Source organism: Terrapene carolina, unplaced genomic scaffold (genome assembly GCF_002925995.2).
Source record: "Terrapene carolina triunguis isolate 2854851 unplaced genomic scaffold, T_m_triunguis-2.0 Scaffold67, whole genome shotgun sequence".
NCBI lineage: Eukaryota > Metazoa > Chordata > Testudines > Emydidae > Terrapene > Terrapene triunguis.
This window is the reverse complement of record NW_020664418.1, coordinates 38,686,012-38,711,196: the sequence shown is the minus strand read 5'-3', so window position 1 is coordinate 38,711,196 and position 25,185 is coordinate 38,686,012. Positions and strand designations below refer to the sequence as shown.

Sequence of the window (25,185 nt, the reverse complement as noted above, 5' to 3'; positions counted from 1 at the left end):
AATCCACAGTTTGCTGAGACAGAGCCCAGGGTGGCAGTTTCCTGCAATAACCGTGATCGCGCAGGCTGACTCCTTGTCAAGAGACTGCTGCTTCAAAATCATTTCTGAACGATTCCTGTCGCTCTCTTCTCCACCCTCCACCACTCCCACCCAGAATCAGACACAGTAGAGCTAGAAAAGAGCTCTTCTGAAATCCAGACCTGTCTACCTGGGGCAATGCAGGATTGTCCAGTGCAGTCTTCAAAGTCCCAAACAATGCAATTCCCACAACTCCCCTTGAGAGACGTTCTACAACCTGGTTACAGGTTTCACTCTCAAGAAGTTTATCCTGACATTCAGCCTAAATTCTTCCTTTCTTCTCCTTTGCTCCTAAAAGAACTCCCCCTCCTCCTTGCTATTCAAACTGGTGTGTATTATTGCCACTAATTATTTGTATAACTATAGCACCTGAGAGCCTTAGTCATGACCAGCACCCCATTGTGCTAGTTACTGTATAAACACACAACATATTTGCAGCCTTCCCGCCGAACCTAGCCGGACAGCTTTAGCTCTTACTTTTTCTCTCTAAATCAACCTCTCCAGCTTCCATATCCTTTCCATTGCTCTGCTCAGGGCCGGCTCCAGAATTTCTGCCACCCCAAGCAAATAAATAAATAAATAAAAAGCCACGATCGGCGGCAGCAGTTCAGCGGCAGGTCCTTCGCTCCTAGAGGGAGTGAGGGACCTGCCGCCCCCGAATTGCCGCAGGTGCCGCCCCTCTCCCTTGGCCGCCCCAAGCACCTGCTTGTTAAGCTGGTGCCTGGAGCCGGCCTTGGCTCTGCTCCTTCCAATACTATCCTGGTAACGTGATGCCCACAAATGAATGCAGCCTGCGGTGCATTTGCTTCAGAGCTGTGGCGAACTGTCTTTTGATAAAATAGCCATCTTAGAATCAGGATAAACCACTCTCAAGGTCATGCACTGTTCTATAATCGCACATTTCCAATGGCCCAGAGCACCTGGCCTTTGCTTTGGGGCCTCATTACACATCCGAGGCAGCAGATTGCAAGATAGCAGGCCACTCCCGTAGAGTGGCTTATTGCTGTATTAGAGCTGAACCTCAGGGAAATGGGGGAGGTTCATGAAAGGCCAGGATTAATGGCCATTAGGGAGAGGGATAATTAGTTAATGCTAGTACAGCACTTTGAAGATGTAAAGCTATATAAGTGCTATGTATGATTATTATTATAAGGCTCCAGGTTTGACTGCCAGAAAGGAAGCCTGGTGTCTGGGGAAAGAAGTCTCCTTGTCCCCGCTTTCTGAATGACATCTAGCTGATTAGGAAGGACTAAAAAGACATGCCATCCCAAGTGAGTGTGGCCATACAGCAGCAAGTCACGGAGAAGCTTGCCAAGGTAGTGCAGTGTTTCAGACAATGGGGCGCTTGGGCACCTCCTCTCTTAGACGTAGCCAAAACTAAAGACAGGCCTGGGCCAAAACCCTAGCCCAGAACTCCCGTGAACTTTGGATCTAGGGGTTTTTGGTTCTGATCCCCACTCTGGAGATAAGGGCCAGCTGGTGCATTAGGATCCAGAATCCAACTCCTCCAAACACCCTCTAACTGAGCCTGACCCAAATTTGTGATCCACGCCCAGGATGTTTAATGTACACAGGGGATCGCTTGGAAGGAGGAAGGGTCCCTTGGCTGGCATTCATTTGGGAGGCCTCTGCTCTTGTCGCTTTTGCTGCTGCCTCAAGGAAAAGCTACTCAGGTCTGAGTCACAGAAAATGTGTCTCTTTAAATGATGCAGTTTTCTGGTGAATTTTGCCTTTTGTGTGCTGGAAGGTTAGATGTTGTTTGCTTGGTTTCTTCCTGGCCAACGTAGGGGGAATTAGAAAACTTGATGCCATCTCCCTGCCTGTTTGGTTTGTGAATGCAGTTGAATCCATTCAGCAAATTAATTCCTTTTAAACCTGGTGACAGGACACATGCTCTGTGGTTGCTGTCTCAACTCCGGCTGTGTGTGTGGGTCAGAGCAGAACTCTCCTTCAACTGCAGAACTGGCTGACTTCCCAGGCTGGGATGGGATGGAACATGTGCGCATGTCCTTTAGAACCTCAGCACCAAAAGCACCTGAAGATTCTCATCTCTGGACCTTCTTCCAACAACCAGATGTGTGTCCCCATCAGGGCGCGTTCATTTCTGCTGAGGACAATACTTACTGTTCAATAATCTAGAGCACTCTTGAGTAAATAAGAACTGCAGGTGCCTGGGTCATCTTCTGAGGGGAAGTAAGAGCAGAGCGAATACAGCTGAGATGCGGGAAAAGCCTCTGCATTTGGCAAAAACAACAAGTGATGCTGCCATCTGCCCACCACAGCAGGCTGTGATTTTGTGAGTGCTCACAAGCTAAGCAGGGTTGCCCTTTGTAAGGATTGGGATGTAAGACCCCACAGGAAATTCCCAGTGTTGCTGGAAATCCAGAACGGAGCAGTCTTCTCTGGGAGTCAGTGCTGAATCCAATGCCTTAGTGTGACGCTAGTAGGTACTGTGCTGCTGGAAGTGCCAGCTTTCAGATTAGATATTAAAGTGAGACCCTGTGTTCATTAAGGATTCCAGGGCACTCTGTGCAAGGACAGGGTGTTAGCCCTGATGTCCTGGCTTATTTTCAGCTACATTCTGCTTCTCTAAATATTCCCTGCAGACATTATACTTCTTTTTTCTTTTCTAAACTGTCTTGTTGCTTTGTTATTAAACAGCTGGCATGTTCCACCCCAGAGGTAACTGCATTTAAGTGCACATGTGTGTATGGATATTCATTTGGAGTTGGGGGAGATGGAATTCCATTTTACCATGTATGTAGTTTATACATGATGAAAGGCCCTAGAGCAGTGGTTCTTAAACTGTGGCTGCCGCTTGTGTAGGGAAAGCCCCTGGCGGGCCGGGCCGGTTTCTTTACCTGCCCCGTCCGCAGGTCCGGCCGATCGCGGCTCCCACTGGCTGCAGTTTGCCGCTGCAGGCCAATGGGGGCTGCGGGAAGCGGTGGCCAGTACGTCTCTCGGCCCGCGCCGCTTCCAGCAGCTCCCATTGGCCTGCAGCGGCGAACTGCGGCCAGGGGGAGCCGCGATCTGCCGGACCTGCGGACGGGACAGGTAAACAAACCGGCCCGGCCCGCCAGGGGCTTTCCCTACACAAGCGGCAGCCCCAGTTTGAGAACCACTGCCCTAGAGAAATGTAAGGCAAAGGAAACAATTGCTTGTTCCACTCCTTTTGGAAAGAAAAATCAAATGGAAAGGATCCCGCTCAATAGAGAGGCTGCTGTTTGGTACCAGAACATCACTTGTCCTTATAAATGTGTGGAAAAGACTCGGAAAGACTGCAAGGCAGATGCGTAACTCAATGTGGTCCAGCTCCAAATCTGGGCTCTGCTGCAACAGAGGCTCCAGATTCATGGAGGCAAAGCCTCTGAGTTTCGTAGATGTTCCTAACGTAGGTCCTCTCACCAGCCCCATCTTGCCTTCAGAGTTGCACGGATCTCTCCTGTCTGGACACACCAGCTGGAGGGGGAGTATCCTGTGTGATTATGAAGGCCTTGCAAAGCAATTCCCCTGATATTGTCACAGCATCTCCAGATTGGGACCTCCTGCTGCTGCTCTACTTCACAGTCCAGGCTCTTTCCCCTTCAACTCAACCTCTCACTGCAAATGTCAGGCTTGTTGCTCCCTGCAAAGAGCAGATCAGACAGACTGCCCCCGCTCCTTTCTTCCCCTGCTTTAGCCCTTCCACTTAACCTAAATTCTTTGCTGGGCACAGCTCAGGCCTACAGCAGGGGAGAGAACACACCGCACTCAGGGCTTTTAAGCTCTTGTTCTTCATCCATGATCCAGCAGGACAAGCGAGAGACTTGGGGCCTGGTGACTTCGCTCATTCAAATGGTCCCAGCTGCAGCCAGAGTGGAGAATGAACTATCGCCTTCCCCCCAAAAACAAACAAACACCAACTGATTTTCTTCAGCCTCTTGTGTCTCCTTGATGCAGCTGCTTTGCATTCCCTCCACTGCCCATGGGGATGGCAGTCACAGCCTTTGCATTAACCTCCAGTCTCTCTGTGTAACAATTACACAGCCAGCTCTGCACCCTCGCGGCTTCACATAGCAGGCTTTGCGTCCTGCCTGGGTGTCAGTAGCTGCAGGCAGCTTATATTTCATAGGGCAAAAACTGGGCCCTGTTCATAGCTCTCAGTGAAGTGCCCTGCACAGGTTGACCATGTCTGTGTTTACAAATAGGCACGGCCTCTCCTCACCAGACAGTAGCTGGCTCCTGTGTCCCCCTACTTGTCAGGATGCAGTGCCCTGGCTGTGAGGTGAGGAGAGGAGGCTGGAATCACTTCTGCTGGAACCAATTGCGCTTCTCATAAGGTGGATGTAGAGAGCTGGATGTACCTGTTATGAGGCAGGGGGAGCTGACCAGATAAAGTTACTGCAAGGTCGGGACGGGGGCGAGACACGCCTCCTGGAGGCAGATGGACTATTTGTTCCCGACAGACTCGCATTCTGTGTTTAAATACAAGTCTAAAAATAAAGCCTCCCATTGACATTGTTTTTTCTGTACTTCATTTAACAATCTGGTTGGTTTATGACCCGTAATTCGGAATCAGGTGGAATTCAGCAGTGTAATTTGCGAGCAGGGACACCGTCCTTTTCACCCTTCCCCCGTCTCTGCTCCTTTGAGTTGGTTTCAATCCCACGGTTTTCAGCATTCCTAATGAGCCATTAACAAGCTGCCAATTACTTATGCAAATGAGAGGGAGCAGACATGGAGGGGTGGCTGTAGCTAGAGGTAAAGTCTGCTGCCTCAAAATGGCCTGAGATAAATCATTGCTACTCATCCAGGATTGTTCTCTGTTATTACCTGCTGCCTAGAAATGCCAGAGGTAACACGGAGAGTGGTTACAAAAAGGGAAATAGAGGATTAATCTCACAGATATTTTTAATTATGTTTGCCAAGAACACAGATAAGAACTCAGTGTGCCCAAACCACAGCTCAACCCTTCCCTCTTGTTCCCCCAGAGCTCAGACATCAGCACCTACTGCTATGAAGGAGCTAGGCGAATCACATGCAAATGAGCAAGATCCAGCACTTCGCTTTTGCTTCCAAACCGATGCCTCACATATAGTACCTTCTGAGCACATGTGGAGTTTTACACGTCACAGTCATATTTTGTTCAGCTGGGGAGGCAGCTGGTCCTACAAACTGTCCAGGTGCAGGCCGGACACAAGCCAAATGTCTGGAGTAACAGCGGGGAAAGCCTTTCTCAGCTCTGATTTGCAAAGTGCTCAGTGTGGCCACCAGCAATGCTACCAACTTCATAACCACATCCGCTACTACAGACACCATGTCCCAGGCACTGCCCAAACTGCGCGCAGTAACAGGCTGCATAGGTGGACAGAGGCACCTAATATCCATGTAATGCAGTGTTTCCCAAACTTGGGACACCACTTGTGTAGGGAAAGCCCCTAGCGGGCTGGGCCGGTTTGTTTACCTGCCGCGTCCACAGGTCCGGCCGATCACGGCTCCCACTGGCTGCAGTTCACTGCTCCAGGCCAATGGGAGCTGCTGGAAGCGGTGGGCAGTATGTCCCTCGGCCCACGCCGCTTCCAGCAGCACCCATTGGCCTGGAGCGGCGAACCGCGGCCACTCGGAGCCGCGATCGACCGGACCTGTGGACGGGGCAGGTAAACAAACCGGCCTGGCCCACCAGGGGCTTTCCCATCCCAAGTTTGGGAAACACTGATGTAATGGAATGTCTTCCAGCTGTATCCAACTTTAATAAAGAGGTGTGGCCCATGGAAGCTACTGGTATCAGCATGTAACGCTCCATATTGACCCAAGCTACTCGTGGTCCCAGTGTGTAATTCTCCATCATGCGCTGAGAAGCTAATGTTGCTTGGATCAAGATGGAAATTTGCATGAATGTCCAGGGGCAGCCCCTGAGGTTTAGTGATAAGGGTTCCTGTGAGGGACACTGGAGAACTATGCAGGCCATTTTGGCCTGCTGACCAACACTTTGGCTACCCCTGAAATTATCTAACCCCCTCCAACCACCTTCTCTTTTGCTTTACACTCTCCCAGTCTCATTCTGGCATGCGGCCAACTGACATCTCTTTTGTGCTGCATATTACCAGCTCTCAGACTGATTTTAAAGTCTCCCATATCTGCAAGATCATACAAGCGCATATGTTTTGGAGCTGGCACTACATCATCACGTCATGCGTTGTGGTGTAACCTGACAGTGACCTGATAATACAGTGATGGGTGTGTCAGGGATCAACAGCTAATCAGATAGACGGGCGTTAAGTCAAAACAGCAGGCTGCAAGCAATGTCTTCAATACGTTTCTCTTTCTACATGCATCATCTCGGGGCATGAACTTAGGTGGAGTTTTATATCAATAGATCCTTGCTCAGTAATATGCAAGTAAACTCACAAAATGGGCTGAGATATGAAGCTCCCAAAAAACTGCAGTGATAAACAAATTGCATGTACTACCACTACATGCAAAGACAGTGTCATCTTGGTATCTCTTAATCTCTCCTCTCCATTACCCCTATCTCTCTGTCCTGCCCACGAAACCCTCTCTGGAAAAATCATGTCCATTTTTCATCTGCAGCCAGATCCACTCCTGACTGAAGAGTATACATGATTTAGACAAGGCTCCATTACTTAACTTCTGGATGCTGGATAATCAGTTCAACTTCCTTGGCATTAATCATAATAATATTCAAAATTCATTAGGGTTGATTGTTTGGAAATCTATTTCCTATTAATGTCAGTTTCACTGAGCTCACGCCTGGCAGCCAGAGACAGAAATGTCCTGGCGGCTTAAAGACAGAAATTTAATACAATGCAGGGCCTGGGAACCCCATGATACATAAATCCCTTTCTATATGTGAAACAGTTACTCTGGAGGGCGACCTGAAAGCTGCCAGTGTTGAACCCAGCTGTACTGCAATGTTGGGATGTTAGCACATCATGCTGCAATGGAACATCACAGAGCCATAGAAATGTAGGGCTAGAAGGGATCTCAAGCGGTCATGTAGTCCATCCCTCTGTGCTGAGGCAGGACCAAGTATACCTAGACCATCTCTGACAGTTGTTTGTGGCATCCCCAACACTGGAGGTTTTTAAGCACCAGTTGGACAATCTCCTTAGGTAACCTGTTCTATGGCTTAACTATCCTTATAGTTAGAAATTTTTTCCTAATATCCAACCTAAATCTCCCTTGCTACAAACTAAGCTGATTACTTCTTGTCCTACCCTCGGTGGATACTGCACCAGCCCATAATAACTTAATAAACCCGTTGGGTCAGATATTAAAAACTGCACACACGTAACTCTCATGCATACAGTTGCGTGCCTAAACAGCATATGCAGTTTCCTAAATTGTGTGTGCAAACAGGAGACGTGTGCGAAAGCGTGTATACAAATTAAAGGACCATTTCAAAAATCTGCCCCTTACTGTTCTGCAAATGTAGCAGTAGCTTCAGCCTACAATATGGGGGTTTAGTGTTTTCCCAAGGTGAGGGATCCTTTAGAAATATGATAGGTAGACAATCTCCATTAAATCAGGACCATCTCATCAAAATCCATTCGGTCACATTTAGTCAATCTCTTATGGGCCAACACAGGACAGTTCCTTACTGTACCTCTGCTAGTGTTTTGTCCTCTCCAGTCTATTTAAACATCTCAGGTGATGGTGCTTTCACCCCTCTTAGGCTGAGAGTCTCACTCTGTTTTAGAACAGTGGGTTATCAGCTTGAAAACCACAAAGAAATATTGAGTAACTTCAGACTGAAGTTGCTTTTGATTCCTGGCCTAGTCAAGTACCAGTTATTGGCAGAGAAGGCATGGATGGCATGTCAAACAAACATACTACATCCCATGTCAGAATGAAGATCTCAACATTCAGGACTGCAACGTCACACCCACTAATGATGCGATTAAACTAGTCAATGCCATTAGGGAAGCAATGCCTGCTCTGACTTTGGTCAATGGGGGAGAAGCATAAGGGAGGCAGAACCAGGAGTTAAGGCACCGCTAGAGAGGATTTGGAGCACACACATTTTAGACACTGTGATGATGCAGTGATTTGACATGTGTTGCTAATGGCTCCACTTCCTGAGGCCAAGCAAGGTGAATGCTCTGCACTGGATGGAGCTCTTTTCTTGCATGTCCCAGACGCTATAATGCATGGGCAAAAAAGTGCTGGGGCACAGAAACAGGAGGCTGCTGGAGGTGACAGCACCCACAGAAAAGTGGAAGCAGGGGACAGTTGCTGGAGGTGTCTGAGTGGGTTACAAGAAGGCAGCAGCAGCAGCAGAAAAATGGAGAGTTCAAAGCACCACTAGGGGGAGCAGTAGCCCATGCCGAAGATGGATCTGGGACTTGTTTCTGGAAACAGTAACAGGCTAATTTTGAATTTTGGGACTACAGTCCCCACCCTGTCCCTTTCTAGCCAAGCATTTGTCGTCAGAGTGACTTACAGTTCACTGTCCTGGTTGGTGATGTCTCCAGAACTTCTCGATAGACCAGCATCCACGGTGTCCAATGACCTGCTTATCCTAATGGTCTATTATTAAAACACTTCTCTGCACTTTATTTGGCAGAGAAATGTATTTTTTTTAAAAACCAAACCAAACCGAGGAATATGCTGATGCCTGGGTCCTAAATGCTATGAGAGCTAGGAAGAACTAAGAGCCCATCTCAGATATTGCTGTCTGACATCTCCTGCACCACTGGCTCCCTTTCCTGAAGCCAACCGGAGGCCCTGAGCCATCCAGCCCCTAAGGGATGCATTTTGCTAAACCCACCCCCCGGTGGGACAGAAATGAAAGCTTTTGCTGGAAGCCTGTGTTGCCCCTGGATGGTCAACTGTCTTAACCAGATGGATCTTTCGGATGTCTCTCTGGACACCATCTCTCCATTAGGGTTAGCCACAAGAGGAAGGACGGAAGGAGAGAGAGAAATACAGAAACCGCTAATGTTCAGCTGTGTCTGGTGGGAGGAATGACACAATGCAGATATGCATAAGGCATCATTTCTTCCTATATTATATCCTTGCCAGGTCATTTACTGAGTGGAGAAGTTTATCTTTAAAAATTATGAGCCAGATCCTCAGCTGACTTCATTGAAGCTCCTCTGAGTTACATCAGCTGAGGATCTGGCCCTATATTTATGTTCCAGGAATTCTGTATACGTAGTATTATACACATGGAGAAACACACACTGGCCACATATCTATACACCAAACTAAAACATGTTGTACCAAAGGAATTAGAGTTGGAAAATACCTGCTATGTCCCACTCAGTTTATCACCCCTTTGCGAATGGAGGACTGTCCCCTGAAGGACATTTTGATGGCTTCAGTTCTAAACATCCCAAAGGGGCTTCCACTGTTTCCCATGTGCAAATACTCCACAGCCAAACACATCTCACTGTCAAGGAGATTTCCCTGATGTTCACGCTGCCTTTCTCTTTCTTATCTCCATCCCATTGCTCCTAGTGATAACTTCCATGTACAGCCCTAAATAGCACTTCTCTGACACTTCTGAAAATCTGCCGCTTTCCAATATTTGCAGACTGTCATATCCCCTCCCTTCATCGTTGCTTAGCCAAGCTAAACATAGTTAGGCCTTTTAATCTTCATAAATCAATGGCCCCTCATGATTTCTGCTGCTCTTCTCTGAAGTCTTTTGGGTTTGTCAATACCTTTCTGTTAACGTGGTGCTGTGGCACGGAGCCTGCCTGCACAAGGAAGAAATATCTGAGGTATGGCTGCAGTAGAGACTTTTGGAGCAGAGACCTATCTCCCTGCTCCTTTATGTGATTGCTCCGTACATACAGCCTCAAAATGCACTGGCCTTTGTGTTGCCGTATCACACAAGCTCTGTGGTGAACTTCCCCGTCACACGATTCAAAGAAGACAGTGTTTACCCCAAGAAAATAGGATGTGACCCGAGGGGAAATGATACAAGTGCACATTACAGGGGTTCTATTGTGTATGGGACAGAACTGGTTCCACGTGAGATGTGTGATGTTAATGGAATATGTGCTTTATAATCAAAGACTCTTTCAAACTCTCTCTCTCTGTTTGAATTTAATGCTAGTGAAAATGAGGGACAGAAACCATTAACTAGAGGCAGGCCCAGTGTGGGCAGGCCCAATGTGGCAGGTACATTTGCTCTGCCAATCCACTTCAATCCTGATTTGCAGGAACACCTGGTATTACAGTCATGGGCCCTGACATGCTGCTACTGAAGTACCTCAGTTCCAACCTGCAGCACACCCTGACCTTCCAGTATTGCATTCTCCTAACATAGTCCTGCTGGTGCTCCTCAGCCCGGACCTGTGCCGTATCCCGCTAATCCAGTCCTGTGGCTCTGTCAAAGCCCTGGGCCTCATGTCCTCCAGCTCTGCGGATGCAATTCAATCCCGAAATGCAGCAACACCTGCTGTTCCAGTCCAAAACCTCCTAGCACACATAGTCTGTATCTCCTTCCATTTCCACTGTGTATCTCAGAAACCCTGGGTCTGTCTCTTCTCTCTCCTCTCTTCTACGTATGGCCTCTCTCCCCACCCCACCCCAAATCCCCCTGGCCCCATTTGAATTTTTAAGCTATTTAACATCCTCCAATATGTGCATAATGAGGTTTTTCGCCTGCCTTCTGCTGCCATACCTCTGCTATTATGACACCAGGTGCTGAAGTGGTAACATGTTGTTTCAGAAGCCTTGTACTGGCTTCCATGTGTTAGAACTCTAATTACAGGGTAACCAGTGACCTTATAAGTACAGGGTAATCTACTATATAGCACCAGGGTAAATTATCTGGGTATTTCTGTCTTCTTCACTACAGCCTTATCCAGAGATTGAAACACGGCCAGTTAAATGGTAATTAATCTCTGAACCTCTTAGCCCCTTCCCATTTTGGTGTTCAGTAACCTGCAAGAGTATGTTATCTCTGTGCAGTGTCAGGGGACTGGCCATGTTGCTATCATTACAGAGCAAGAGTCAGCACTTTTTAAATGCATAAAGTTGCTGTGTCAAGACTCTGCAATGCTGTCCATGAAGCATGAGGTGGCTGCAGCACGACACAAGACACTGTCTCCATGTCAGCGCCTTGGGAAACAGTTTATGAGTTGGCTTCCAGAGCAGCTCCCGTTGGCTGGATCTGAGGGTGCTCGGCACCCCTGAAAAGCGCCCCATTCATGTCCATGCACTGAGACTCCTCCCAACAAACAACTCAGCTGTGGGACAGGGGTGGGAGGGGTGGTAGCCCTGTTCAGGGTGGTGAAGAGGAAGGGTTTGCTCTGTGAAGCGCAGTCTGACTGGACACGTCTGTGCGTGTGACTGCAGGGAGGGGGAGTTCCTCTGTTTTGAACTGAGCTTTCTGAGAGGGACAAATCTGGGTTTGCCCAGTGATACCTGGAAGAAGGAAGGGGTGTGTGTGGGGCGAGCGAGGGGTCACCCTTCCTGATGTGGGAGAAAGGGGTTCAAGATTTCACACAGCCTCGTTTGTGAGGTGGTGAGGACACCAGCTGGAGAACTCTATTAGCCTTCGAGCGAGGGGGAGCATTGCCAGTAACCACCACCTATGTCCTCGCGCTGTGTGTCACCCTCTGAACTCATCAAAACCAATGATAGAAAGACCTGGGCGTTCTCTTTGGAAAACCTGAGGTAAAACGCTGAGTGGACCAGCTGTCTCCTTCTCTGTTGAAACTTTTCGCCTCTGCCCACATGCACACACCCTGTGGGTCAGTCTGAAAGCTTCTGCTCCAGTCACCAGAGTTAATGCTGCCCCTCTCAGAGCCAGGTACATTATACCCCAGCCATGCCTTATGGAACTGCCTGGACTACAGTGCTCACCCCACCCGAAGGAACCATCCCGCCCACAGAACCCCCACATATCGCCCCCACCAGTTGATACACAAATGCCTCCAATCCACTGATGCCAACGGGTGCTCTGCATGTGGATCAGGGATTGGTGTTTGATGCATATAAGGCCCATGGGATTTTTAAGGTGACTAAGGCTATTTGCATGTATTTTAGACCCACTTAGGTTGCTCCCTCTGGAGCACTTACAATTTAAATAGTAATGGCAGCAATTATTTTCAGATCGTAGACTAATAAAATCTTCTAATTTGTTGGAAGGATTCAGTCGGGTATAATATAGCTCTTATGACTTTTAAAAAAAAGTTTCCAGGCCCAGTTTTCAAACATGAGTACCAAAACAGAATGCTCAAATCCCATATGCTGATGCTCCCCTCAGCCCGTAGACCCAGACACAGAATCATAGAAACGCAGGGCTGGAAGGGACCTTAAGAGGGCATCTAGTCCAGCCCCTTGCACGTAGGCAGGATTACATAGCTAGACCATCCCGACACACATTTGTCTAACCTCTTCTTAACCATGCCTGTTTTGGGGGAATAAGTGTCAATTTAAATAACTGAATGTGGGACTTAGTTCACATAGTGACTTTGCACACAGACCTCTGAGCAAATTGCTCTAGTAGTCTATACCAGTGGCTCTCAACCAGGGGTACATGTACCCCTGGGGGTACTCAGAGGTCTTCCGGGGGTACCTCAGCTCATCTAGATATTTGCCTGGTTTTACAACAGGCTACATAAAAAGCCCTCGCGAAGTCAGTACAAACTAAAATTTCATACGACTTGTTTACACTGCTCTATATACTATACACTGAAAAGTAAGTACAATATTTATATTCCAATTGAGTTATTTCACAATTATATGGCAAAAAGGAGAAAGTCAGCAATTTTGTAAGCAAGTGGTTTTTAAGTGAGGTGAAACTTGGGGGTACGCAAGACAAATCAGCTACTTGAACGTGGTACAGTAGTCTGGAAAGGTTGAGAGCCCCATGTCTATACTGTGCTGTAATGAATTGGCAAGTGTGTGTGTGTGTGTGTGTGTGTGCGCGCGCACCATTGCTCTCTGCTGGATGGAATGAGCACTACAGTGTGTCATAGGCCCTTTGCTATTACAAGCTTCAGGGGACCCTCCTTCAGCCAAAGGATAACCTTAGCCCTGCCCCCCCTGTACCTCTGCAATGTGATACCGTTTTCAGTTACATGATCACACACTATTTTTTCATAGGACCCCTGCTTCATGCAATGTACATGCTGGAGAATGAATGAGGCCAGATTGTGTAGTGACTTTTCTTGGGACCTGAACATCTCACCTCATTCACCGCAGATATTGTATGGTGTGTCATGAATGAAGGTGGTATCCATAGCATCCTTTCCTCTTTCACTGCAGATGTTATATGGTGTGTAGTGAATAAGATAGAGGGCCCCTGGTAGAGAAGAGATAGCCTTGTGATTATGGCCATGGCTAGGGACTCCCAAGATTTGGGTTCTGGTCTTGCTTGTGCCACAGATTTGCTGTGTAACCACAAGTAATTCACTTGATCTCTCTGTAACTCGGGTCCTCATCTGTAAAATGGGGAAATAAAACTTCCCGGCTTCAGAAGAGTGCTGGGCAGATAGAGATTTGTGAGGTTCTCAGACACTGCAGTGATGAATGACATAGAAAAAGACAATAAAGAAAGAAAAAAATCGCAATGTGGAAGTTGGATGGTGTGCAGCAAATGAGACATGGGGCCACACAATGAACACTAAGAAATAATGAACAATTGCCTTTGTTTACTGAGCACTGTCCTTGCAGGAATAATAGCTCACGATCATATAATTAAAGACTGTAGGCTGATACATCGGAGTCTAGAAGTTAAGGATGCATAGGCAGTCCTGACCTTTCCAGTGCCTGACTTTTGCATGCTTCACTTTGCAACCTTTATGTTCTTTTAATGCAGTATTTTTGTATGGGTTGTGTGAAATTCTGAGTTAAACCTCTTGCTTCTGAGCTAGGTACCTCCTGTTTAATAAAACATTAACTAATTAAGAAAAAAGATCCTGTTTGGGTGGCAGCAAGCAGAAAGGAAAGAGAGAGATGTGTGTTCAGAAAGACACCTGTTACATATGCATGTATGTCTCTATCACCTCTTGGGGGGTTCTAATGCCTGGCTAATTGCATAAGCTCACCAGGCAAGGCCACATCCTACAGCACTGCAGCTAGACTAATGTCCTTGCACAGTACTGGCAGTATAGGCGCCATCTTTATGAGTTGCCAGGGGTTGCTCAACCCCCTCCCTTTCCACCCCTGGCCCTGACCCCACATCACCCCTTCCCCCAAGCCCCCACCTCCGCCCCTTCCTGCCCCTGGTCTGCCCCATCCCCTGAGTGCTCACTGCCCTCGCTCCTCCCCCTCCCCTCCCAGCGCTTCCTGCACGCTGCTGAACAGCTGATCCGTGGGAGGCTCTGAGAGGGAGGGGGAGAAGCTGATCGACGGGGCCACCGGCAGGCAGCAGGCATGGGGGGAAGGGAGAGGAGCTGATCGGGGGCTGCCGGTGGGTGCTGAACACCCACTATTTTTTTTTCTGTGGATGCTCCAGCCTGGAGCACCCACAGAGTTGGCGCCTATGCCTGGCAGTGCTGCACATGCCAGGTAAGGAAAGGGCTAAGGAATCACAGCATGGTCCTTGCACTGGTGGATACTTTCCAGCTCCTGCTGGTTTTTTCCAACAACACTGAGAATTTTCATAGTTCACCACACCCGGACTGATCCAGAGACCCAGTTCCAAGCAGGGTACATTGCGTATCTCTGCTGACAATGTTTCCCTGTGCAGTTCAAAACCAAAGATTGTATTTATCTAAGTAACTTATATGGCCCTCATCACCATAGTATCTGAGCAGCTGTGATGGGATGTCTATCCCCACACAAGCCCTCAGTGGGTTAATGTGGGCCAGAATGCTGCATCTGGGGTGGAACCAGGGCTTGATAGGCCTGATGGCAGATGAAGCCCACCTGGGATAGGAGTGCAAAGCCAGGAAGTGCAAGTAGGAGGCGGCTGAAGGGGTGAGGTCTGCAGTTACTTCCTAAAGGGAAAGAGAGTTGGTCAGGGACAAGGAGGAAATCCAGGAGAAGAGAAAGCTCTGAGGGTCCTGTCCTGGATTAGGGAATCTGGCAAGAGGCTCAGAGGGGTGAAGTAGCCACAGAGAGTGGAGGAATCTTTGGTAGTAAACCTAGAGATAGGCAAGGACATAGAGAAAGGGGGCAGGAAGGAGCCCAGGGAAACAACAGTCTCTCAGACTAAGCAGACCTAGGTTGCTAGTCGTAGGGTCTCAGGGCTGGAACCTGGAGTAGTGGGAGGGCCTGGGTTGAAACTGGCAAAGCTGCACAGGACCTGGAGTTGAAACAGAAGACTGAAATGGCATACGGATATTGTATGGTGGGACTTTCCTACCCTAGAAGGGGAGGACTATATAGTGACCAGGCCAGAGGGCAGAGTCATGAAGAAGGAGAGCCCTGAGTCATGAAGAGAGTGAGGGGGTCATGCCATGAATAACCCACAGAAGAGAGTGCTAGATGGTGTGGGGGAGGTGCTAATTCCCAGACCCTGTGGTGAGTGGGAACCCCTTCACAATGCCTCACCATCTTCTTAAAGGTATTTATCACCTATGAGGTAGGGCATGCTATTATGTCCATTTTACAGATGGGAAGCTGAGGCACAGAGACTAAATAACTTGCCTGAGGTCACATAGGAATTCAGTGGCAGATCAGCGAATTGAACCCAAATCACAGGCTAGCACCCAAACCAATGGCGGACCCTACCTCTCTATACAAGCATGGTCAGTGCAGAGCTCTGAAGTCTAGGACCCAGTCAGTCCGAGGGAGCTGGAGTCAACTGACCTCCATGGCAGGCTGCAAGGCTCTGCTGGAAGGGATACCCGGGGACATTTCTAAGTAAATTCTCCCCCACCCCACCCCAGAATAGCTTGTTCTTTGTATTTGCCAATATATTAAAAGTATTGAATGGTTGTATTATTAAATGGTATAAGATATGCTAAGGGAATCTGCTAATTCACGTTATCTACACTGGAAAACAAATAAAATCAACAAAAGGAAGCAACAAATTTCCAGATGGTTAGTACAATTATGAAGAAAGAGCCATATGCAATGACAGTGCAGCCAAAGGAAGAGAGTGTGTGAGTGTTTGGGACGAAATGTTGACACGGGACATGCAAGAGCTCAGGGAACTTTGCATCCGAGTACGGTAGTGTTCTCTTGTCCAAAATGTATCCACTCTCAGTGGGGTGCTGCATTTATGTGGAGCCTGATATTGCAAATAGTACCAGGTATGGAACTTTCTAGAGTGATTAGTCCCATTAACTTCCCTGGGGATTGTTCATGGCAGTCCAGAGGTAAGTGTTTGCAGGATCAGGCTCACAGTTTGCAGAGGCTTTGGATGAAAGGAACTACAGAGAAGTTACATGTTACCATGTCTTGCTGGAGTTGACCTCTTCAGTATTTATACAGTCACGAGGATGTGAATGAAAGACAAAAAATAGTGTGAGTGGACAGGGGGAAATCCTGTTAAAAAGACTCCCTTCAGGCAGAGGCGGATTATGGTTTTGTGGGGCCCTGGGCCAGAGCAAGTGGGGGCCCCCCAAACCTCCCGGGCACTCCTGCCGGGAAAATGGGGTCGGGGCACGGGGGCTTGCCCTCCTCTGCCCGCCCGGCAGGAGCGCCTCTGGTCAGGAAGCCCATGTACACCTGGAAACTAGCCAGGTTCTTGAAATAAAGGGTTTCAAACCCAAATCTCTGGCCTGGCTGCAGGTCACATGGCCATGCTGGCTGGCACAAGGAACTGGCTCTGCAAGCCACCTGGTCTGGTGGGCTGGGCTGGATCCTGGGAGAGGTGGGCCCTATGTGACCAGCAGAACATCCCTCAGGATACCCTGGGGGCACAGCATGGCCCTGCAGGAGCACTGCCCTCTCCTCCCTTGCCTGGCACCCAGACCAGAGCACTTTAGACTCGATTCAGCCATGAGGGCTCTCGTTTCTTACAGCATCTCGGCTTAGCTCTGCTGATAAGCGGCCCCACCTGTGCCCGGAATCTCACAGCCCTGCAGAGCCTGTGCTGCTCATTCCAGCTAGCTGTAGCTTCTCTGAGTGGTCCCTTTAATCTTGTCCTGGCTGGGGGGGGCCTGGCAGGCCTCCTTCAAGCTTGCTTCTCCCTTGCTGCCTCGGGCTCCCTGCAGCTGCAAGCTTTTGGCTCAGCCCTCCGTTTGGGCCTGATTTAGCTGCGGGAGCTCCCTGTCATGTGGCTGCACTAACTTTCCCCAGCGGGGTGGAGACCTGAGCCAGGCACCGGTGGGGCTGGACCCACAGCCTCCCGAAAGGACCCATCAGCTTGGGACATGCTGCCTCTGCCCTTCTCTGCACTCTGACCCTGTTCACTGGCAGAAGCACCAGGCTGGCGGGCAGAGCGGGGCAAGCCCCTGCGCCCCGACCCTGCTCCCCGGAAGGAGCACTAGGTGGACGGAGCGGGTCAGGGCGTGGGGACCCCGTTTTCCCAGGGTCCCACAATTGCCCAGTGCCCCTGGGCATGGGACCCATTGGCCCAGTGGCTAATCCGCCACTGCCTTCAGGGCAGAGGATACAAATGACATCAGATCTTACACTAATTCCATCCATGTCCTGCAGTGCCATTCTGGTTACTGCACTGAAATGCAAGAAAGCAGCAAAATCATATTTGGGGTGAAGCCTGTTTAACTGCTGCCATGTCCCTTATATCGTCTGTCCATGCTGGATCTAAACTCACGCTATCATGCAATTCCGCTGACCGACATTAATTACTAGAGCCCTGCTCCCTGACAGCAATGCCAAGGGCCTTCCAAGAGACAGTCAGACACCTAACGCAGCACATGCCTTATTGTAATCTGCTTCAGCTACACTGAGAGGCTTTTTATCTGTATGAAGTTTTTGTGGGGGTAGGTTGTGTTCTCCTCCCACACGAGGGGTGGAGTCCCCTCCACTGCCACATGCACTGTGGCAGACCAGTCCCAAAGCCAATCCCATATGTCATCACATGCTCGATCCATACAACTCCCCAGCCTTCAAACTGCCCCCTGGAGTTGAAATCCACTCACTGTTTTAGCTGCTGGTCGTGCTAGTCTCTGCCGCTGCCACGCTGCGCTGCATTGGCCCTTCGGATGCGGCCCTTCCTGACAGTGAATGGGTGAAAACAAGGGAAGGAGAAAAACAAAAGAGAAGGGGAGGGGGAGAGGAGGAGGGAGTATGTCGGGGGGGATGAAGCAGGGGGACAAGAAGGGAGAGGGTATGTCTTTAACTGAACTGTAAGGCTTTCACTGGCTGCAACATTCTAACAGCTTTACAACACTCATCGTGATCATCCACTATTGTGCTGAGGCACGTTGCACCACTGCTCGGCACCTGGGGTCATCAATTAAACAAGTGCAAAGGACTAAACAAAGTGATGGGCACCTGTGAATTGGACCCCTGACTTACATGATAAAAGCCACTGAATAACACTGAGACCCTGTACAAAGAGTCTCCTTTCCTTCTTGTAGCACAGAAGGAACTGTAAAGGGCTGGAATTGTCCCTTGTGTCCAACTCCGCGATATCTCCAGTTCCTTTGCTACTAAACATCCTCCTTAGAATGATGTACTTGGATTGATATCACTGCAGGCCTTTACTCAGCCAAAACTTCCAGGGAACATTTGGCCTGAATCAAGACTGAGGACCTGATCCTGTAAGGTGCCGAGTGCTTGTCACTTTCACTGAAGCAAACAGGAATTCAAGCTGCTCAGAACCTGACAGGGAGTGCCTGGAGCCTCTCAGAATTAGGGTCCTAAAGGTTCACAGGATGAAGCACCCACTATATAATGGATGGTTATGTGGCAGCACTCCTACTGGAGAGGCTATTCTTGTAGCTAATTTTGCAGTGTAATACAGCAGTAACATAGATGCTATGCTATTCTCTGCTACACATGCCCCTCAGCGTTAGGGACCACTGAGAGCAGCAATATAAAAGTGGACTCATGAGAGCAACTTGTTCCACTTTTATTTAGTTTACAGGTATCCTAAGCCAGAGGAGCGACATGACAGACAGAAAAGTGTTTGGCCTCACAGTGATTCAGTAATCTGCCTTTCTGTGACAACTTCCACCTCTATAGTGCTCTTCACAAACAGCAATTAAACCTCAAAATACCCCCGTGAGGTAGGGAGGAATTATACCCATTTCAGACAGGGAAGCTGAGTTTACGGCCCTGATTTGCAGTGGTGCAAAGTTATTAAGCAGCTTGTGGTGACACCCTGAGTTTCATTTACAGTACTTCCTCCCCCCAGTCATTTCAGTCACATTTTGGAAGTACAGGAGCCTATCCTGCAAGATTATGACTGGCCTCGAATTCTATCCCCACCGGTGGAGTGACAGATGCTCCACCCCTCAGAGAATTGGGCCCAAAGAAGAGAAGAAGAAAAAAATATTATAAAAGAATGAAGGAGAAAACACTGAAAGAAGACTTCGGCTGTATTAAAGCAGAAGGGAAGCCAGAGGAGACTCTCACTGGGCAAATAATGTTGAACGGCCGTGGCAGATACTGTGAAATCACTGAGTAAGTCCTCTCCGGTGAAATGTGACCATTTTCATAGGCGGTGCTTAAGAACACAACACGGACTGCTGCCAAATTAAAGCAAAGAAGTACGTGGGTTTGGGAGGCATGGCCACCTAGTTCCACTCACGTGCACCTTTTCACCGTAGCTAGCGGTGCAAATTTGAGCTGCTACCTGTAGCTGCAAGATCATCCCGTTCAGGCAATTGCTGTCTGAATGGCTGAAAAGCCTCTAAATTGCTTTGCTCTATTCCGAACAAATCAAATGCCTGAGGAATGAGAACTGGGTGGGAAAGAGGTTGAGAAAATGATTTCACTGCTGTTTAAATTTCCTGTTCATTAAAATGTTACAGAGTTAGAAAAGTCCGCTGCACAAACTCTCCCAGCCAGCAGTGTCACAGGACGGGCATCAAAAAAGATACAGAGCAAATGAAGTCATTAGCAATGGAAAAACACACCAATCCAGCCCAATACAGAACAATGCAAATCCCACCTCAAACATGAGGCTGCAAGAGACATTTTCCCTGTGTCTATCCCTTACCATGTGCTTATTCAATCACAAATAACTTAGGGAGAGAGAAACCCAAATGCAATTTATATCTCAGTCCAAGTAAATATGAAGAAGCTGTTGAATCTGACTATAAAAGCCAATGATCTCATATGCTTTCCTCACATGTATTGGAAAAAACGAGGAGTGCAGTTATTACCCTGCTGCTATGAGATACTGGCAAAGTATTTCCGAACTATAGGTACCGCATGTTGTCACTAATTACTGCAGAAAAGGAAAGGGGGGTTGGAGTAAGAAAATATAAACATTTCTTCCCTGTGAATTTCTTTGACGATCTGATGATGTGATGCCCACACAAATGATTCTCCCCTCCTCCCCCAATTCAGCGTGGCATGCACAGAAAAAAGAACTATTTTCAGTTGTGCTCAGTACTTGAGTTACCCTCCCCAAAAAAGATTTCTATTTCTATATATGTGCAATTTTGTGCATCGTTGCCCAAGTGTACGGTGAAGCATGCTTTCTCTGCAAGCCTAGCCCTAAATGGTCCGTTTCTTAAGCACAGCTGTTTGCAAATACTGTCTTTCTCCCTCTTTCATCTCCAGCTGGTTTAGAGTAGGAGTTCACAGAGGGTGGCTGGGAGAGGAGGAGGATTATGAAATGGAGGGGAAGAGGGAAAGAATTCAGGCCACGCAGGAGTCAGGAGAAACATGCTCTCTTCCTATGCAAATATCTTAATTACAGAGGATGAGGAAGATATTTGTATGTTAATTTTCATAGCTAGGTTTTCAATTTGTCTTTGAGAACGGCCTTTTGCACCAGGGGGAAACCTTCAAATCTATCCACTTAAAAAGCCACTGCCGTGAGCAACACATTAAAAAAAAAAAAAATCAAGCCGAGCCATAATTTACCAAGCTCCTATTAAACTCTCATAAGTTCTCTACCTCCCCTTCCCTTGCTGATCCCCAAGGTGTTTGTGGCTAAACGACGGCTTGCGACCCTTCTCTTCTGCTGCCCCTTCCTGCTTGTGATCTCACAGGCGCTGCGATGGAGATGAATGGTGATGTCACAACATTGCGGGTAGTGAGCAAGCAGGAGGAGGCAGCTGATCAGCTGGGGAGCAGTGGAGAGTATAGACCCAGCACTGGAAGAGAGGAGGGACTTGCTGCATCTAATTCTTAACTCATCTCCCTGAATGGGGCAAAGGCTTTTCTAAAACATCACGTGGATTCTTTTTCATTTTTTCTGTAGTTTCTGGTGCCACCTGGGACAATGAGTGGAAGTGTCCAAAAAAAATTGGGAAACACATTTCTCATCCTTCTTGTCTGTCTGGCTTCATCTGTAATATCCTAGGGTCAGCTCCGTACCCTTTTCTTTGCATGGCTCTGGTGGCACTAAGGGACCAGACACTGGTGAGAACACCCTATCTGTGGCTTCCCCTAGGCATACATCTGGCTCCTGAAGTATTCTCTGTGCAGCCCTTGTCATATGGGAGGTGGGGAATGGTGTGGCTAGAGCACACTGCTCCTGGAATCTCCAGCTGATGGATATTCACTGGGGGCCACAGCTGGCCAGCATAGATTAGAGGAGGCTCTAGGCTTCTTTAATCTATGATGGGGCTGGAGGAGAACCAGCTCTACGATCAGGGAGCCATCAACAGCTTCCTTTGCCCCTGCATCTGTTTGCTTCACCCAGCAGAAACTGGCTACAGCAGAGAATCCAGCCCTTAGGGTCTAGGCATAACTGGAATTTGAGTGGAGGGAAGCAGAAGGACCCTGAAATCTCACCAGAAAACCTGCTGCCTCACGATTAGCAATACAGTTGTGCAGGTAAGAAGCATGGACTATTTGGATGATCATCTGGATTTCTTTGTGTTGAATAAAATGGAACCTCCATGTTACTGGTGTTGGTTTGCCCCTCACTCATATGGGTTCAGCATTTGATTGATTACCCACAGCTGACTGGAATTTCTCCAGACTATACTGGTGTAGAGATCAGGCTGGAAATCTCATGAGAACAGGGCCTCTTGGGAGACTTCCTGTATTTGCTGGTTTTGGGTCACTTCATGCTGAGCAAATTGGCTTTTACACAATGGCCTGATGCTTTCATGTATTCTGCAAACAGGAGATGCAAGGGCAGGGTACAAGTTAAAGGAAGAGCTAACTGAACTGCTTCTGACTTCACCAAACGTCTGAAGTTGAGCTCCACTGCTGGAAGAAGGCTCAAGGCCTCAGTTCAAGCTCTTGATGAAGATTTGGGGGGGGGGGGGAAGAGGGCGTATTGAGCTCTGGTTGAAAGCTCATGTGTTGGTTATCAATGAGTGAAACTATGCGGGTTTGGCTAGCTCTGGGAGTCCACTTAGCTCTGGGGAAGATGCAGGGATGTGGTGACCTCAGGCACAAGGTTCTGGATTTAGTTTGAGCTCTGGATTAAGTTTTGGGGTTCCGTTTAAGCCGTGGGGGAAGGTTCAGGTTGATTCTCATTTTACCTGAACCCGTTTAAGAGCATCATGCACTAGTGACGGTGCTACGACTGAGTCTGGTGGCACAAATCCTGAGCTGGTGGTGATACTAGGGCAGAGGTCAAACCTCCTAGCATGGCTGGCAGGCTGGCGTTTTCACTAGTTGATTACAGACTATTCTTCACAGTCCCCTTTTGTGTCTGTGCTTCAAAGAAGACGTCACTAGACTGGTGAGAGGTCTTAGCCGGCCACATCCCTCTCATTATAGAAATTAAATGAACAGTATATACATCAAAACAGCAACCCAGCCGTGTGATGGGCAGGTGGGGGGGGGGTAGAGGGAGGGCTGAGGGTGTGGGGGGGAATTAGGGTAATTACCATTCCTGAGAAAATGCCATGAATTACAACACAACCTAATTACCCCGATTAATTCTTCTGCTTTGTGAAGGGCTCTTAACTATCAAAGAGAGAGAGAGAGAGAGAGAGAGGAAAAAAGAACCTTTACAATTTGTTGTTTTTTTTCCCATTGGTGTAAAAGTCAGGGGTGGAGGGTGGGGAAAAGAGTCCGGATAAAACACAAGATGCTGCTCTTACATCTTCCTTTCAGAGATAATAAACTGTACTGTGAATTCAATTTGCAGCGGTTTTACAGGAACCGGAGTGATATCAAAGACCAACACATTTAATATTGCGCAGTCTCTTCCTACTCACACGGAACACCCAGTGTGCCGGCCCAGGGAGACTTATCCTGCACTGCCACACAGGAGTCTCCCTTTCCAAACCCGGGTGACTCCCAGTCCTGCTCTCTCACTCCTGACTGCCAGTAGGGACTGGCGCACTGAGTAGGTAGCATGCGGAGCCCTGAATATTGAGCACCAGCTGAGCAAGCAGCAGCATGGTTGTATTCTGATGGGAGTCCCATCCAGTCCTCGTCTGGGAGGTTGGTGACTGACGCTGGCACTGGAATAGAGAGGTATTAAAGTGGGGAGAATGAAGTTGCATAGCGCTCCCTAAAAGGATACAAAGTTACACTGAGAAAAATATTCCCATCAGTAGTGGAGATCTCCATTCTCTGGCCAAGTTCACTGCAAGTCTCCGGCCACCAGTCTGCAGGCACATCTGCATCCATTCTGAAAGTCTCCAGGTTCCCTTTCTGTCACCCTGAGGCACCTTGTACAGCTCTTATGGTCCCCTAATAGCACCCATGACTATCTCTGTATGTGAGTCTAGCACATACTCTGCCACGGCGTCTCCTATATTATGGGGAGCCCTTAATTAATCGGAACACTCTGCCCAGCTCCAAGTTCCTTTCATGTGCGGATCTCAAAGCATTTTTACAGACATTAAAATTTCCAGCACTGCCAGGCTGTAAATCGTATTATCACTTCCATTTTACAGAAGCGGAACCTGAGGTACAGAGAGGTGAGGTGGTTTGGATTCATTAGCCAGCGTTAGCACTGCACTGTGAAGCTGCAAAGTCCTATATGCGTTATATGGGCTGCCCAAGAACTTACAGCGAAGTCAGTAAGCCTAGACGGGGATGGACATTTGGAAAGCAGTGTGTTTCCAAGTCCCAGACTGGGATATGGAGGGAAGAGCCCACAGTGTTCCTAAGCACACTCCGCATAGCTTCTGGTGCCGGCCATTTGCTTCAGACATGCCTCCTGGAAGAACTGCAAGAGGGATGAGAACGGAGAGCTCCTCAGCAATTCCTACTGGTATTTCACAGACCATTATTTCTTCAGTATTAATTAAGGGGAAAGGGCTAGCGCTCTGTTAATTAGTATTAGCCAAATGGGAATGAAGTAATGCCAGAAGGGCGGGTGACAAATCGATTTCCCCCACTTCTGCCCAGTAAACTTCAGACAGATTTCTAAGACGGGAAGGCTGATGGATTAGCTCGAAATACTAGTACGTTTTCAAACCACTTTTACGTATCGGTACAGTAAAACCTGTTCTAACTCTACTGGGGATTGGATGAAAGATGTGACATGGCATCCAAACTTGGGGCAGGGAGTTCGGCACTATTCTTGCTGGCACTGCTGTGCTGTAGCTGGGCGTTTTTCTTGGTGCTAAGAGCCTCACAGTGAATGCCACACTGCCCTCGTGCGACATGGAGATGGACAATAAAGCAAAGTCCTAGAGCAGCAGGGGAAGAGATAACAGGGATATTATATTAATGAAGGATTCTATAGTAATAAAATACCATGGCGATGGATGTGTGAGAAATGCCAATGGCTAGATTAGAGCTGAAACTCTTCAATGAATTGAAAAATGATGGGGACTAAGCACTATCCAATGTTACTATACCAGGAATGATGTTGTAACAAGGTTTCACTGCTTTTGATGCTACCAAACTCCCCTATTCTGATTGGATCTTTGTCCTCACTCCTGCTGTCATATCCATGTTAGGACATTAACTGGGCGTCATTAGATGTTGGCTATAGAGAAGCCAGGACCAGGGTTCTCTTCCGAAGACATAGACATGTCACCCTTCCTTCCCCTGGTCTCGTACCATTACAAGCCAGCAACTACAATAGTGTCATGCAGAAAGTATTTAATTTAAATTGGGGAGTGGATTAAAAAGGAGAAAAGACCTGAACTTTCACCCAGAGCTCATTTTAATCCTGAGCCACGTAGGGTGCTGGGAAGAATTTTGTTAACTTTTCATTTCCATGCCTTTCCATGCTCT

At 48.2% G+C, this 25,185-nt stretch overlaps 1 protein-coding gene across 1 annotated transcript in view; it reads right to left on the bottom strand.

The window, feature by feature from the left end:
• NTRK3 (neurotrophic receptor tyrosine kinase 3) overlaps positions 1-25,185 on the bottom strand; it is a 344,511-nt gene that overhangs the window by 7,876 nt on the left and 311,450 nt on the right. Inside the window, 1 exon segment of the mRNA XM_026648558.1 lies at positions 18,042-18,116. Within this exon segment, the coding sequence (XP_026504343.1) occupies positions 18,042-18,116 (75 nt within the window).